The sequence below is a fragment of the Hoplias malabaricus genome, chromosome X2 (assembly GCF_029633855.1).
Source record: "Hoplias malabaricus isolate fHopMal1 chromosome X2, fHopMal1.hap1, whole genome shotgun sequence".
Lineage (NCBI taxonomy): Eukaryota > Metazoa > Chordata > Actinopteri > Characiformes > Erythrinidae > Hoplias > Hoplias malabaricus.
Genome location: NC_089819.1, coordinates 14,806,500 through 14,822,986, shown reverse-complemented (window position 1 = coordinate 14,822,986; position 16,487 = coordinate 14,806,500). Strand labels below are relative to the sequence as shown.

The 16,487-nt window shown below is 40.4% G+C and overlaps 2 protein-coding genes across 2 annotated transcripts in view; both read left to right on the top strand.

The window, feature by feature from the left end:
* Positions 1–13,737, top strand: part of LOC136676729 (voltage-dependent N-type calcium channel subunit alpha-1B-like) — a 129,412-nt gene extending 115,675 nt beyond the window's left edge. Inside the window, exons 44-52 of the mRNA XM_066653922.1 lie at positions 849–956; positions 1,186–1,313; positions 1,525–1,658; positions 1,898–2,033; positions 2,841–2,951; positions 5,630–5,668; positions 6,286–6,499; positions 8,397–8,614; positions 9,421–13,737. Coding sequence (XP_066510019.1) covers positions 849–956; positions 1,186–1,313; positions 1,525–1,658; positions 1,898–2,033; positions 2,841–2,951; positions 5,630–5,668; positions 6,286–6,499; positions 8,397–8,614; positions 9,421–9,990 — 1,658 coding nt within the window. The 3' untranslated portion in view covers positions 9,991–13,737. The remainder of the gene's footprint in view (positions 1–848; positions 957–1,185; positions 1,314–1,524; positions 1,659–1,897; positions 2,034–2,840; positions 2,952–5,629; positions 5,669–6,285; positions 6,500–8,396; positions 8,615–9,420) is intronic.
* Positions 13,738–14,736: 999 nt separating this feature from the next.
* The window catches only part of LOC136676936 (collagen alpha-1(II) chain-like), a 68,126-nt gene continuing 66,375 nt past the window's right edge, over positions 14,737–16,487 (top strand). Inside the window, exon 1 of the mRNA XM_066654247.1 lies at positions 14,737–15,022. Within this exon, the coding sequence (XP_066510344.1) occupies positions 14,890–15,022 (133 nt within the window). The 5' untranslated portion in view covers positions 14,737–14,889. The remainder of the gene's footprint in view (positions 15,023–16,487) is intronic.

Below are 16,487 nucleotides of genomic sequence, written 5' to 3'. Positions count from 1 at the left end.
CATTGTCCATATTATGAGCTCCACTCCGGTTTGTGTTGGTCATCCTCTAGTCCATCATCAGTGGGCACAGGACGATGTTGGCTTGATATTTATAAAAACTTAAAAAATCCAACTCCCAAATCATAACTGCTCTGTTTGGGTCCTGACCATTGAAGAGCAGGGTATAATCATCAATTATCAACTTGAAAAAATGCTGTAGTATCCTCCATCACAAAACACAACTTTCCAGAAGCTGTATGAATACTGTTATCCTCCATTGGTTTTCTAGTCCTGACAAACTCACATTAACTCAGTAAAAAGTTTGATAATTGTTTGTATGCAATGTTTTAAAGCAGGGAAAACACTAGAGCATTTGGAGTAGAGGAATGCCAGGGTTCCAGATGATGAACTGAATTCATGAACAAGCCCCACTCATATTTAACCATTAGCTGTGACCCTAAGTTGTGAAATGTGGAGACATACGCTGACTTCATTTTTGTTCCCTTCATTGAGTGTTAGTGGTGTGATATGGTGCCATGTGTCCCATCAGGACTCATTAAATTTCTGAGTGTGTGTGTGTGTGTGTGTGTGCGCGCACGCATGTGTGTCTGTATAAATCACAGAGGACTACCAGATGGCTGCCGGATGGCTTTCTGAAGCTTCACTGCCCAGTCTCTTTCATTCTCTCTGAGGAAAACCTGATTGTCCATTAAAAATTCTGAAGTTCGAATAGAAATGGGAAGATAAGGGAAAATGTGGCAAAAGTGAATAGTAGAAACTAGGGCCAGAGTGTTACTGCATTCTTTTTTTGGCTCCAAACTGTGATTGTTTTGTTTTTTGATGTTGCTGATGTTGGCTGTTCACTGCAGGGATGGTGGCCCAGCGTCTGTGTGACGCTGAGCTGAAAAAGGAGCTGGCCACTGTCTGGCCAAACCTGTCCCAGAAGACCATGGACCTGCTTGTGACACCCCACAAACGTAGGCACTTCAGTTAACTAACATCATATACAATGATAATAATTAAGTCAGTGAAGTTAAATGACCTGAACTCAGATCCCCAATTAGGGCTTTCACTGACATCTAGTGGTCGGCAGCAGATTCAGTTACAAATGCCCCAGCATTCAGTCAAAACATTTATGAAGTGTGTAGTAACAGTGCATGGCATAAAAAACTGAGATGACTGATGATGCACTGCTGTCTCTCATAGCCAATGAGCTGACAGTGGGGAAGGTGTATGCAGCACTTATGATTTTTGACTACTACAAGCAGAACAGAGCAAAGAGACTGCAGCTGCAGCAGCAGCAATCCAAAGATCAAATGGGACCCGGCCATCAGGTGAGAGAACATAGTCACACACACACACACACACACACACACACACACACACACACACGAACACACACACAGACACACACACACACACACACACACACACACACACACACACACTAATAGCTCTCAGAATGCGGCAATAAATGTATATATTAGGCCATAATTCATGTGTTACTGTGTATCAGAGTTTCTTGATTCTCTCTCGTCCCTATAGAATAAAGTGGGAGCTCTCCTGGAGCCCATTCTTCCCTTGACTATGCAGGACAAGATCAAGAACAGTGTGGACTGCCCCTCAGACAGCCAGCCTCAGAGACCCAGTTCCACAACACTGAACAATGGACGCACACTGTAGGCCCTAATCACTTCACTGCACATGCTCAACCATAGACATGAACTGTCAAAAATCACAAAAAACAACAACAAATAAACAGTATATATACAATTTATAGATATTAAAATACACATTATAAAATATGCCATTGGGTCTTGTAATACTTTAATGTAATGTTTGGTCCTTTGTTACATGCATTTATATCTTATTATTACTTCTCATTATATATGACTCACTATTTTCTTCTGTTGTGAAGCAAATCTAGCCATGATATCACTATCAAAGGCTCCTCATCCTGGGTGTCAGAGAAGACCAAAGAGGTTCATAGATCAAAGAGACGACCAATCTCGCGAGGTCAATCAGAGGACATCTCAAACACAAACACTGCCCAGGTATGCTTCCTTAAAGATTTTTGCAAAATAGCCTTAAGCACTAATAGTTTTACATGGGGAGCTGGAGTAACGTAATTTTTCCACAAGACGTCAGTAATGTTTATGGTGGATTCACACTGGATAAGAAATAGTGGTGAAAGTAACAGAAATGGGAGGGGCTACTCAATTCACACACTGCCGTCACACAGTGCAGATCAGACATATCAGAGCTTCTGGAGTTTAAGTCATAATTGGTCTGAGATCAGCCCTCCCACCAAAAGCATACAGCTCTAAACGACTTTATCTTCTAGTCTTTCATAACAGATACTGAGTGAGAAGGTGGCAAAAAACGTATCTAATCCTTCACACAGTTATTATAACGGGTATTATAAACTGTTTAATGGTAACAACATGTGTGGATAAAACATACAGGTTGTTTTGTGGATTTGAGCATGGTGCGTTGTTCAGCCACCGATCTTTTACTTAAACCGTGCATTTCATTACTCAATGCCTTTTTCAGCTCCTCCGTTCTCCGGGATATGATGCAATATTACCCAACATTTCAGTTCGGACAGGATTAATATAACCTGGGGTCATCTTTACTGCTGATTTACAGTAGGTAAAATGCTCAGGAATCTTTCCTGAAACAGGAGCGTACACTCCGGAAAAATCACTGAAATATTTTACTCTGAGGGATTAAAATTACTGAGATACTCAGTTAATAATTACTTTACCCCCATGTTCACAGGTAAAACCAGTCCAAACAGGGCTTTGGAGATAGACTTTTCACTTCTGTGAGTACATGTATTTTGTGTGTGTTTATGGCAGGTGTCAGTAGAGATGAGGAAGATGGAGAACAGTCCCAGCACAGTAGTGCCAGCTGGATTAGACGGACAAGGACGAGCTATGTCCATGCCCAAACTCAACACAGAGATGCAGGTAGTGAGATACCCATATATTAAACTCTCTATAATCCCAAAATTAAATTGTTGTTTTCTATCCTGACCTCGCCATTGCTCAGTGTGCAGGTGTAATTTAAAAGCATAATGTCATAATCGCCCTGTGAAGGACTGGCGCCCCCTCCAGGGTGTATTCCCGCCTTGCGCCCAATGATTCCAGGTAGGCTCTGGACCCACCATGAACCTGAATTAGATAAGGGTTACAGATAATGAATGAATGAATGAATGAATGAATGTCATAATCTTAAACAGCCATGCAGAAAGTTAAAAAAGCAACCCACATATCTCTCTTACTTGATTCTCCCAGTGGACAGAGTCAGCAGGAAACACAATCTTACACTCATTACTTATGTTAAAGCAATATTGATGTATTTTTACACAAAAGTGCTTTGGTTTAACTGGCCAGTCCTAATGAATATGGAATATTTGGGCTTTAGAGGGTACAGAGAAAAGTACAGTATAACATGATTAGTCTCAGGGAGGCTGCCAACTATGTTGCTTGTATTGGCTTTCTGCTCAGATTAGGAGCTGGAGAGTGGATGGTGGAATATCTTTTGGCTCTGGACAGTACATACTCAAGATCAAAGGATGCCTTTGGGTCTAGTGCTGCTCTATTCATTTTTGTTTTTCATTATTATTATTATTTGGGAATTGGTCAGTGTGGTTCTAAACCGCTGACATTTAAACAAGCTCAGATCAGTTATGTGTCATGGTGTGTTTTCACAAAACCTGAGTAAATATCACTATGAGCTAAAGTTGCTAGTTCTCAGAGAGTGGCTCAGTGAATTGCCCAATATGTTTTTAACGAATTATAAAAATTCAATGCTTGATTTATTTCTTTGTGGTTTTACTTATATATTTTTTTTAAACATAAGCTTTTATTCACTAAACTTCATAGTCACACCGCTGTAGCGCAAGGTACATTGAGCTTTTATTTTCCAGGATTCATTTGTGGTGTCAGTAAGACATTGCAGAAGACATGGTCATATTTATTACACACTCCATTTATTAATGGTATTTCAGATTTTTTTATTTTTCCATGGGCGGCACGGTGGTGCAGCAGGTAGTGTCGCAGTCACACAGCTCCAGGGACCTGGAGGTTGTGGGTTTGGTTCCCGCTCCGGGTGACTGTCTGTGAGGAGTTGGTGTGTTCTCCCCTTGTCCGTGTGGGTTTCCTCCGTGTGCTCCGGTTTCCTCCCACAGTCCAAAAACACACGTTGGTAGGTGGATTGGCGGCTCAAAAGTGTGTGAATGTGTGTCTGTGTTGCCCTGTGAAGGACATGGCGCCCCCACCAGGGTGTAATCCCGCCTTGCGCCCAATGATTCCAGGTAGGCTCTGGGCCCATGGCGACCCTGAACTGGATAAGGGTTACAGATAATGAATGAATGATTTTTCTATACTTTACAGATTTTGAAGTTGGTTGCACGTTCTAAATTCCTAAAAGGGTATCTCACCATCACAAGCCCCCTCAGCTTGGCTTCTTCAGCTCAACTTTACATCAACATTATATAAAAATGTATATCACATTTTAGCAAGGAAGTACAGCATGTGTAGAACTAGCGACTGAAACTCTACAGACTTTTTTTGAGTATTATTTTCATCAGTCTCTCTGCCAAGATTCCAGTGCAAACCATCAAAGTGAGAGCTTGATTAGGATCTGCCTTCCGACACCCGACACTCTTCCCACACGTCTGCAGTGTAATTAGATGATAAAACAGCTTCCAAATGTAGGGAGTTTCTCCTGTTTCACACCCAGATCAGATCCCCCAGAGCCAGATCGCAGGAAAGTGCCTGGCAGGCCAATAATAGCCATTAACTGTGGACAGTGAGGTTTCAGCACCTGCTCAGATGACTAAAAACCCTGTGATTTCACTCAGGGAAACCCCTGTCTCTGGGCTGGGTCTAGACCTGCAGCTTGATTTACAACAACAAAAACTCAGCAGCCGAGCACTTTTATAAAATGTCTTTCAGTCTCACAGACTTCAGAGGACCTAATGGGGGAAAAAGGAACATTATGCTGTACTCCTCTGGGAGGGTTTTACATTAGATATTGAAACTTGGATGTGGGGATTTGCTTGCATTGAGCCTCAAGCATTAATGTGGTCAGGGTCTGATGATATCATTATGGAGTCTGGATTCAAACACCACTCCCCTTATGTTATTATTGTTCTAAGACATTTATCAAATGTATTCTGTTTATTTTTTTATGTATTTTATTGGAATTGGTTCATATAAATAGATTTATTTTAACATTTATTAAATGGCAATTTTCTTTAGAAATAATGAACCATGCACAATAATCTGCTCTAAATCTTAAATTTTATATTTGCCAAGTTATCATGTCAGGTTTGTTGTCCATGTGGTCCATAAGTTGGATGAATGCAGTCTTTTATGGAGATGATACTGATAATTCAACACACAGGTCAACAACAGGTGCATATATTAACTAGCTGGAATCAGCTATAGGGATAAATGGACCTATATAATGTATACCATGAAAACTATATTTAAGATGTCCTACTAGCCAGTAATTCATGTTTTGCACACAAGGTTATCCTGAAAATGTATAATCAGTGATTTTGCATGTGTTCTAACAAAAAATCCTTTGCTCCCCCCCACCCTTTTCTTTCTTCGGATTCTCTTCTCTACTGGGACAGAGAAGTCATTCACGCCACTCTCCAGGAACTTTATTAGCAGTATGTATTCTTTAAAATCTTTAAGAATACTGAGAAGGTGCTAGCTTCACCTCATCTGTTACAATATTTAAAGTATTATCAGATGTTTAGGGACATAAGCTTAAATTACTCCTTGTCGTTTACCCCATTATTAGTAGGGATATCAGGATATTCCAGTACAGACAGGTTGTCTGTTGTAAAGCACAACATCAAAAAGACCCAGCAGGCACACTGTCTCAGTAGACACCTCACCTTTAATCAGCCCAGCTACCTCTGAAACACAACAAGCACTTAAATGCTGCAGCTGATAGCAATATGTTCTTAAATGCTAAATCCTATGTCCAGGTCAGGCTTAAAAAGAATTTACTTTATAGTAGGCTTGAGCAGCTGGACCAGGTTCGTGCTTGACCTTTAATACTTTGATTTTGTACTTTGACATGAGAGTGTTACCGTAATTAGTGTTTCTAGTTTAAGTCTGGCTTAGTCCTTCAGACGGGGAGATAAGGCTTCATTGTAAATATCTTGATTATCTTGTCAGTAGATGGCGCTATACAGGCAGTTAATATTGACCCTGCTGTATAATCCCCCATTTAATAGCTTTATCATTATTAATCCATGTTTTATATCTGCATCTCCAGCCCATTCCTGACTCCCCTATGAGGCGCTCTGCCTCTACATTTGCATCTCAGCGCCCCCCAGAGGTGAACCTAAATGACTATGTCCTGGAGAAACCTGTGCAGGAGCGAACCCATCACCATCATCATCATCACCGATGCCACCACCGCAGAGAGAGAGACAAGAAGCAGAGGTCACTGGACAGGTCACCCACTGGCCAGCATCCTAGTACTTTAGGTTAGTGAAGCCTTGCATCCAAAAAAACTTCACACAGATATTTTCTTATCACCAATTGTTTAAATCACCGTTCTAACAGCTGACACTGGCAGCATGTAACCACTGTCCGAACCAAATGTTATCTTCAGAAATATAACAGAATAGGATCATTTCATAATTTCCAAGGGAAGTCAAAAGAAGATTTTATTTAAAGTAATATTTTTATAGTTCTTTTTCACTTGTCCATTCCTCATTAAACTTTGACACAGGGTACATTCACAATGTAGTTTCTGTTCTTCACTCAATGCATGGGGAATTTCAGTTAATTTGCAGTTGCAGAGCGTTCTGTTTCATTTTGTGTGTCCATAGGTCATTCTCCTTCAAATATCTGAATCCAGTAAATAGCTAATCATGTGGCTGCAGTATAATAAATGACAGGATGCCAGTGGTTGTGCTATGTAGATTTTTTTCTTCCAATCATTATACTTTAAATAGATGTTACAATTTTTTGCATAAGCAAACAGGAGTGCCAATATATGCTAATGGCACTGAAAGTCCTACCTCAGAGAACTCAGGGAATGAAAGACAAACCTCATTGTCCTTCAGAGACATGCGTAGCTCACATGTGCTGGAGATGAGCGAAGCCTCCTTTCAGCATAAGCAGTAGGCTTTACCACGAGAGCTTTAGCATGCAGCTGGCATCCATTACTAGATAAAAGGAGCTGGCAGACATGCTGCAGACCAAGTGACCTGCTAATTTATGGCCAGCTCTCAGCAGGCCACGCATACACACTGGGAAAAAATGTCAGAGCTCACCGAAAAAAAAAGGATAGAACAAGAACCGCAGTCTGTCGTGTAAAGAATGTGGAATTCTGAAGAGAGGAAAGGCTTGGATGACCAGCGCTTCTGCACATGTTGCTGTTCTCTTCATGCACACACATCAGTCAGCACTGCAAGCATTTTCCCCCATTGTTTCAAAACTGATGGTGACAGTAAAATAAACTTGATCTAAAATCATTGGAAGGTTACCTGTTGCAGATATACACTATATGGCCAGGAGTGGACACCTGCACTGCAAGCATTTGTTCTGAAATGAAGGGGATTTATAGGTCATGTGTCCTCCTTTGTTACAGTCTGCATCTGTAGCCAGGGGTGGGGGGGCTTTACACAAGTTGCCTGAACATTCTGTTAGGATTTGATTGCTTTAAGCCCCAAGAACATTAGTAAGATGAAGTTCTGGTGCTGAAGGGTTATTTTGCATCACAAAAGCCACTCCAGCTCATTCCAAAATACTGAGTGGTACTCCATTACACCAGAGAACACTTCCACTACTTCACATCCCACAATCCCTTTAGCTGGCACTTGGCATTGCACATGGAGCGTTGAAGCTTATGTGCGACTACTCCAGAACTTCTGCTGCATGTGCACAATGGGTACACATTAAATAGCTGAACTGAATGAAAGAAACAGCTTTTTACATACAATGTATACTTTGTAAGTGATGTTAAAAACATGCACCTCTCTCTAAATTGACTTAAATAATAAAAGACTACATCGGTTAACACTGTTTTTTTTTTTTGGAACAAATATCCAATTAATGCTCAAAGAATTTTATATGTTGACATGATGAGAAATTCTGGAAACCACAATGTTCATGGCTTGTAGTCCTTTGGTTACAGGATTATAAACAAAATATCTTTCCATGACTTGTAAATAAAGAAATATCTATTATTACCAAGGAATTTGGTAATGGCTGGTGTTCTTGCCAGTTTAGCAGAGCTTAAAGTAAGCACTTGATCTATAAGTAGTTACGTCTGGTGGAATACCAACAGAGATTTTTATTTTTTTTTCGCTTCCACTGATTTCCACGCTTTGATTGTTTTCCTTTCAACTGCTGAAGTTTTGGATTCATTCTCAGGCACCACAGCCGACCCTGGGGGGACCCTCTTGTCCCGGGAGAAGGGGCATGATCGAGGCCGTTCACACGAGAGGAAACACCATTCGTCCACAGCAGAGAAGCAGCGCTACTACTCGTGTGACCGCTATGGCAGCCGGGAACACTGCCCAGCCAAACCGGTCTCAGCCAGCTGTGCCACCTCCCCTGGAGAGGCTCAGGAGACCACCTTCAGCAAGCAGGTGGGACCAGGGAGAGCTAGTATGAGAATGTTCACCGTAAAACAGGAGTATAGTAAGGATGTAATACGTATTATATGCAGTATATGACCACAAGTACATGCTGCCGTCATAAGTATGAGTACACCACATCAAATTTAGTTTTTATTTTTTGGTTTTTGTCTTTTATACAGAAAGAGGTCAAATCTGTGGCACTTTGGCACGTACAGCTCACTTGCGGCACAGGCATGTTTTCCGTGGGCTGGACAAATGTTATGAGTCGGGCTTGTTATGACAGGTGTTGTGTGATTTGTTCCACAACAAACCTCTTACATGACCTCTAACCCATATAAGATGGACATTGTCTTTTTAAGGCAATGTACATAAACTGTAGAGATGATCTATTGTTGTCTCTTGCTGTAATATTTTAAGCATATACTGCAGCATGTTCATTTCAAGTCTATGCATTTAACTTTGTTGTTCTTTCTATTGTATGTAAAATGAAGCTCACTCTCTGTTCTCTTTGCCCTTAGTGTAAGCACTCATGGCCTTTCGCTTCTCTTTCTACTCTTTTCTTCTTCATTTCTATGTGCATTTTGTCTGTCATTCCTTTCTTTTTTCTCACTATCCTCTTGTCACTGTCCTCTGGTCCTCGCTGTCTTTGTCTTTTGTGTACATCTCTTGTGTATCCCTCATGTTGCTCTCTGCCATACATATCACTTCCTTTCCTTTCCTTTCCTTTCCTTTCTTATCCTACCCCCTGTTTCTTTGTACACGTTACCCTCATCGTTTTTTTATCGTTTTGATTTGCTTGTTCAATTTTCACCTAGGGCAGTGGTTGGGTTAAGGGAAGTCCAGTGTCGTTGAGCTCAGGGGCGAGCACACCCAGCCGTGGGCGCAGGCAGCTGCCCCAGACGCCCCTAACCCCACGCCCAGCCGTGGCCTACCGGACCGCCAGCTCCGCCCCGGTGCCCCTCGCAGGTGGCCAGGCCCCCCAGGTCCCACCACCTGCCTTCCCCAGCCCTGGCCGGCTGAGTCGTGGACTGTCTGAGCACAACGCCTTGCTGAGGTGTGGCTCCAGCCCCAGCTCACCTGCCCCAGTCACTCGTATCAGCTCCGAGCCCTTCCTGGGCCCTCTACCACCAGACGCTCGCTGCAGCCTCCGGCCCCAGGTGTACGGCCTTTTTCAGGAGCCTACAGGCCGCTCCCCCTGGACCGCAGGCCAGCAAATAGTGACCCTTCTTCCACCTCCCTTTCCACTTCCCCCAACCCCTTCCCCACCCCAGCAGCAGCAGCCGGCCCATGGGCTGCCCAACGGGTATCATTTCACCCTGGGTGTGTCCAGCAGCGACAGGGCTCCGCCCTACTACCCAGAAGCAGAGGAGGACGAATGGTGCTAGTATGGCTTTAACACACAGACACACATATATACACACACACACACACACACACACACAGATCATCTTTAAAACACACAAACACAGATCCTCTGCTGATAATTTTTACTGTGGTTTTGGTTTCTCGTCAAACTTTGATGAGTTTTATCATCTCTTGTTTCATGGACGATGCATATCTTACACAGTGGCTTTTGTTTTTAAATTTGCACAGGAGGGAACGTTGGCTAAATACACTATACACATGAGAGAGTACCAGACCACATTTGTTTTTGATGTAGTCTGTCCAAACAGGCCTAGGCCCAGTGGGGTTCTTGAATTCTCACAGACCCTGATGTTTGAGATATACAGGGGTTATTTCTCTTAATTCCTCACTTTTCTGGTAGAAAGTACAGTCTGAATGATGTCAAAAAAAGTGGGAATAATCTGGGAAAACTGTGACCCACCAAGCTTCACTAGTTATAATGCAGAGTTCCCCACAACTCTGGCCAGATGTCCAGCGAGCTTTGTCTGCAGATGCCCTCCAAATGCAAAATTTCCATGTTAAATTATACTGTTTAGGGTTTCTCTATGTAACTTAACTTACAGTGCTGATAAACTTGCTAAGATGTTGTTAAGGCAGCATTAACTGTTCCGTGTTTCATTTCTCCCACCAACTGGACAATGTTTGGATAATGTGTGCAAGCTATGTGTGAGCCACATAAACGTTACACCCACACATCCATTAATTTTACACTGTCTAAGAAGGTGATGATTGTTGATTTGCTGCTGATGACCATTCCTAGCACATAATCACTGTGTGTGACAATGTCGAGGATTTGGTGAAAACTGAAATGTACTTTCTTTTGTATCAAACTGTTGTAAATCTTTTATCTATTCATTATGTGCGTTTTTTGTATTATATTGTAAAGATATTATGGTGTTTAAATTAATATGGCTTACAAGTTTCACCATCCTGTCAGGTCTACCGTTTCTTACAGACTGCTCCAGATGTTCTTACAAAGTGCCTAACCTTTTGAATATATCGTAGTAATGATGCGACCTCAAGACTTTTTTAGTGCATCAACACGTGTGTGAGAGAAAGGGGACTGAGTAAACTAAGGGTTACACTGGAACTACAAGGTGTTATAACTGTAGGCCTTAATCAGGACGTAAAAGAAACCGTACCTTCAGTTGCGAATTAGGTTTTGAATGGAAATGACAGTATGATTGTGTTAGTTTATTTCCTTATTTACTTCTGGAGGGGTTCTTTGTTTGTGTTATTTTTTTATTAACATTTTAGAATACACAGTCAGGGAGGGGTAAAATCGTATAAAGTAAAAAAGGTCAAAATACTAGTTATAGTGCAAAATATGAAGAAAGTAGTTGTATATCAGTCCGAGATGGACGTCATAACCACAAGTTACACAATTGCATGATTTTTAAATGCCTGGGTTATTGAAGGAGACAAACATGTCCCCTACAGTTGGAGAAGCTCAGCTGATACTGCATTGATAGCTATTTGCCTTATCTTATCTACTCGTACATTGAGACAGGAATTAGGAGACTGCAGGAAAAGCCAGTGTGATACACGCTTTAAAAATAAAGGTTCCTAAATGTACTGGTACTTTATTTTAAGATTCTTTCAATTTTCAATGGACAATGTAACCATAATTGGAAAAATGTAACCTTTGCTGTGTCTGTTGATAACATTTGCAGAGAAAGTGATCATTTCTGGTGTAAAGACTAGGAAAATTCCCTTCTAATGATGTATCTGGAACATGGGAGGAATTTTTGGAACCTGTAAAAAATATACAGCCAGGAAACAAGACACTTACATTTATATCACTGTACATTATTCCCAGTGGTTTTATGAATTTTGTGCAGTGCTTGCTTGGTGTTGTAGTCAGAGAACAATGATAGATAAAAATACAAAAAGACCCAAAATCAGTACCCCAAAAGAATAATGCTGAGTGTTCTCAGAGTGCAGCGCCCATTTAAAATTCTTCAAATTTAACTAATTTCTAAAAATGGCGTATGTCCACTGATGTTGGCCATTGGGAATGTTTTTAATGAACCCACATGGTCCTCATATGGCATCCTTCAAAGATTTTTGGGACCTTTATTTTTTAAAAAAGCTTATCTGAACTTGTGAATCAGAGCCTCTGTGGGCTTGTCTGTGTTTAAGTAAAGTAATTACTTCCATTCCACTGCACAAGGTACTGTCCCTTAAAAAAATCCTGTCCAGCACTTTCCTTCCCACTTAAATAGTCCAGCTATTGGCCATATAGCCAGACAGTTGGCTCACTTTCATTCCACACGTAATACGAGAGGAATATTTAGCCATGATGGTCACTGAATGGAGAAATAGTGGCAGTGTTGGAAGCATTGCAGGGAAAAAAAGAAACCAGACAAAACAAAAGTCCTGTTAATGGCATATTGTTGTGTCTTTGGAGAAAAAGAAAGGGAAGGTGAGTCAAAATGGCTTTAGAAGTTCTGAAGTTGCTGATGAAACTCAGTTCCAGCAAATGTCACGTTGCAGCATCCAAGCTCCACCATTTTCTTTTGTAGCAGTGCAGCGTTACTTGATGTCCGTTTAGCTGCTTAGCATGCAGAAAGTAATGGGGGACACAGACAGAAGGCTAGGTGCTGTAATGCCTTGGCCTTTGATATGGCAGGACTTTACTGAGAGAGAGGATTTTTTTCTTTTGACTTTGTTTTTGTAGGGCTATGCAACAAGAAGACACTTTTGAAAAATAAATTCCCAAAAAAAAAAAAAAAAAAAAAAAAAAATCAAAAAAAAAAAAAAAAAAAAAAACACAAATCAACACTTCATTCATTCTGTAGCTTTACTTGCTGGGGACGTCCAGATTCAGCCTTCCGCATGATTGTGACCAAAACTTTTCTATATAAAAAAGGAATTTAAAAAATGTTTGAAAAGGTATATTTTAGAATGCATAAAGGCACAATGATTAAACAAAGCAGAAACCAGTAAAGACTTTAAGATTTAAAAAATGAAAATGCAATGTTATGTATCTGCATGCATCAGAGTTACCCACTTTCATTGTGAAAGAAGAGCCGGTGATTTACTTAGATAAGCAAGCAGTGGATATTTTTATACATGCACTCTGACGCGTCATTTACAGGCCGTGCTGAAACTGTTCAGATGACTCTAGAGTCGTCACATTGTTCATGTTGAAATGTTGAACAACTTTTTTGCACTCCTGACACATCCACTGTCCTTTGGCATGTCGTCATTTAGGCTTCAGACTTTACTTCATATATACTCCACAATCCATAACTGTAGTTTTTGATTTGGGGAAAAAAAACAACATAATCCCTAAAAACTTTCACAGTTTGTTGCCAAATTCTGAATTGCTCCAAGTCCTTTCTGCACATCCAGTTTAATGTGGCTGTTCTCCTTGGGAAAAACACGTAATGTTTGCATGGTCTGACAATGTATGTGCATGTTGAGCTACACATTGTTTATCTTCGTACCCTTTTGATACAATGTATTCTTTCTGTTTGAATTTTTAAAATGATATTTGATATAAATGATGGGGTTTGTTGAGGGGAAACAAAATAAAAAAAGAACAATAACAAAAAACAACTTTCTATATAAACTCAGTATTGAATATTGTGGACAGCTCCTCTCAAAGGGACTGAGCTGGAACACCCTTTATCTGGATCCTGCGACTGGCTTGTTTGTTGCCTGATTTCTGTTCAATGGCCAGACTTTGAATTCTGCAGTTGTTTCTACCTTAACATTTTGTATGAAGCAAAGTCCTTGAATTAAAAAAGATTAAAGAAAAATCAGACTTTTATGGAGTGTTCTTTGATGTGACATATATAAAGCTTGATGTTGCAAAATGTTTGTTCAGTTAAAGTATTGTTTGGCTTTTGGGTTGTTGCCAATAATCTTCTTTCACTTATTTCTTCTTTTAAAGATATACATAGATTGAGATTTTCAAAACTTAACAGGCTGTAGTCCATATCTAAGCTCATAAATCTTACTACAATTGTATGCAAACCTTCGTGCACACAGAGACGAATGACGTTTTGTTGAAAAGTTCCCCAGTACAGAGAGTACCCACACTTCTCAAAAGTATTCATAGGTGTGTGTGTGTGTGTGTGTGTGTGTGTGTGTGTGTGTGTGTGTGTGCAAGGGTGAATGTGTGTGTGTGTGAGACGCCCTGTGAAGAACTGGCGTCCCTTCCAGTGTGTGTTCCTGCCTTGCGCCCAGTGATTCTGGTTAGGCTCCGGACTCATTAACTGGGTAAGTGATTACAGACAATGAATGAATGAAGCTGCATGATAAATTTTCACCTTCTCATTTAGTCATCACCAATTCCATCCCATTATATTTCAGTTACACAAAAATAACAAGTAACATTCATTAGTCTCCTCTCTCTTGTCCAGGGTGCGTTCTTGTACTGGTCTCAGTAATTCCAGGCAGCCTTCGGACCCAACTTGACCCTGATCAGGTTGTAGTGAATAGAAAATAATATTGAATGTTATAATTCAATATTGTTATAATGATTGTACAATTGTTGTTATAGTAACAAGACAGATAAGAGTACTACTATTATATGTTGTATAATATATTTGTATATGTATTATATGATATTTATATATCTATCTGTGTTGGTAGCGTTTAGATAAGGCACGCACGACCTGATTGGCTGTGATCTGTAAGGTGGGCGTGACCTTTGTGGGTGCTGATAGAAAACCCTGCACTTGCCAAGACAAAGTTGTAAAACGGAGTAGAGCGACCAGAGATAGCAAACCTTCGGAACGTGTTCACAGTTATTCTCCATTTAACCATTCTCCATGACTACAATAATAAACAACAATATCTTTAAGAAAACTAGTTAAAACTGTAGGCAAAATTAAACAAATAAATGCTATTATTATTACCACTGTGAAATGATGATGGATACACTGTGGTTTCCTCGGAGGTTTCTGCGTTTCTGTGCGCTTCTTCATGTCCTGCGTGTTTGCAGTGTTAAAGCTTTGCACCTTGACTGGACAGAGTTCGGCTCTGGACTCCCGGACACAGGTAAGAACCCAGTTTAGTCCACACTAACTCAGCGTTTGAAAACAGATAAGAATAAGAGTGGTTTCTTAAGCTTAGAAGTGTATTTTGACAATGAATGCCATCGGAAAATATGAAATGATTCACTGTTCATTTTCACAGCTTTAGACGTGAAAGTTTTATTTTGAAATTCAGTATGGATTCATGAAACATTTATCATGTTTTATTCTGTAATTCCCGAAGCAGCCTCAGAGGGGCGCTGTCCCCATATGTTTATTATTGTGAGACCGTTTACCTAACAGAATAAGTCAATTGAGGGAGCGTTCGCATTCTTTGTAGCAAACTTATGTGGAGTGTTTATGGGGAACAGGTCTAGTCTTCTTTAGGTAGCAATGTCCAGTCTTTGAGGAACACTGTGCCCATTATGTGCCCATTGTTACACTTTCGAGCTTGTAATGTGCTTATATGTGGGATACAGTAGATGAAATTGAGCTGAGTACTGCCATATTAGGGGGAAATGGCAGAGGAGAGTATCTGAGGATGCCATATAATTATATAAACTGCAGATTAATTTTCAGTTTTAATTACTCAGTAATTCATAGGCGTCCATGAAGGCCTCCTGAGCAATGGCATGACCTTAATCAGAGGCTAAAAATAAAGTCTGAAAGATATGAAAATAAAGGACAATATTAGCTAATTACTAAATTAAACTAAATGACAAAATTCTTGGATGTACCTTCATCTACCAACAGTTGTAAAAAGTGCTCGGCTTTAGTCAAAAATTCAGATTAAAATTCAGATTTCACACTGTAGTCATACAGAGGGTGCACCATGCATTTTCTAGTCCTACCTTTGGATTCACAATAATCAATTATTTAATTTTACAAACCTTGAAAATCAATGTCACTGCTGTCCAATGAAAAACACCTCCAAGAAGAAGGCTTCAAAGGAGAAGGAAAAGTTTTTTAACTTTCAATGGAAGTCAATGTAAAAATATTGTATTCCATATGATCTGGGGCTCTTTCTATTGATCCAGTCATCATGACATTTTCACACAGTGTGAAGGACAGCTGCTGTGTTCAAATGATGCAGTAAACTAAAATTCTACGGAAATGGAAATGCATTTTTCTTTCATTGGACAGAACAGATGTTTTCTGTGTGTATGTAGACTACTCAGTCACTGGAGTGAGAGAGAAAAACACTGTCATGTTCTTAACACTCTTCCCTTGTGGTTTCCCACAGTTAGAACATGACATAATCTGGACCCTCTTTAAATAGCATCCATATGTGTGGGGAAAGAATTTCAGTTTGGTTTCCTGACCAAGCTTGTGCTACAACAAATTCTCATGGGCTTCATTTGAGCCAGCTGCCCCATAGAACGGGGTAAAGCTCGTCACCATCTGGAACGTGGAAACTGAAATGTGGAACTTCGTAGATTAAACCCATGGATCTGCTCAACTCTTTACTTGTGTGTTGCAGACTGGGGCAG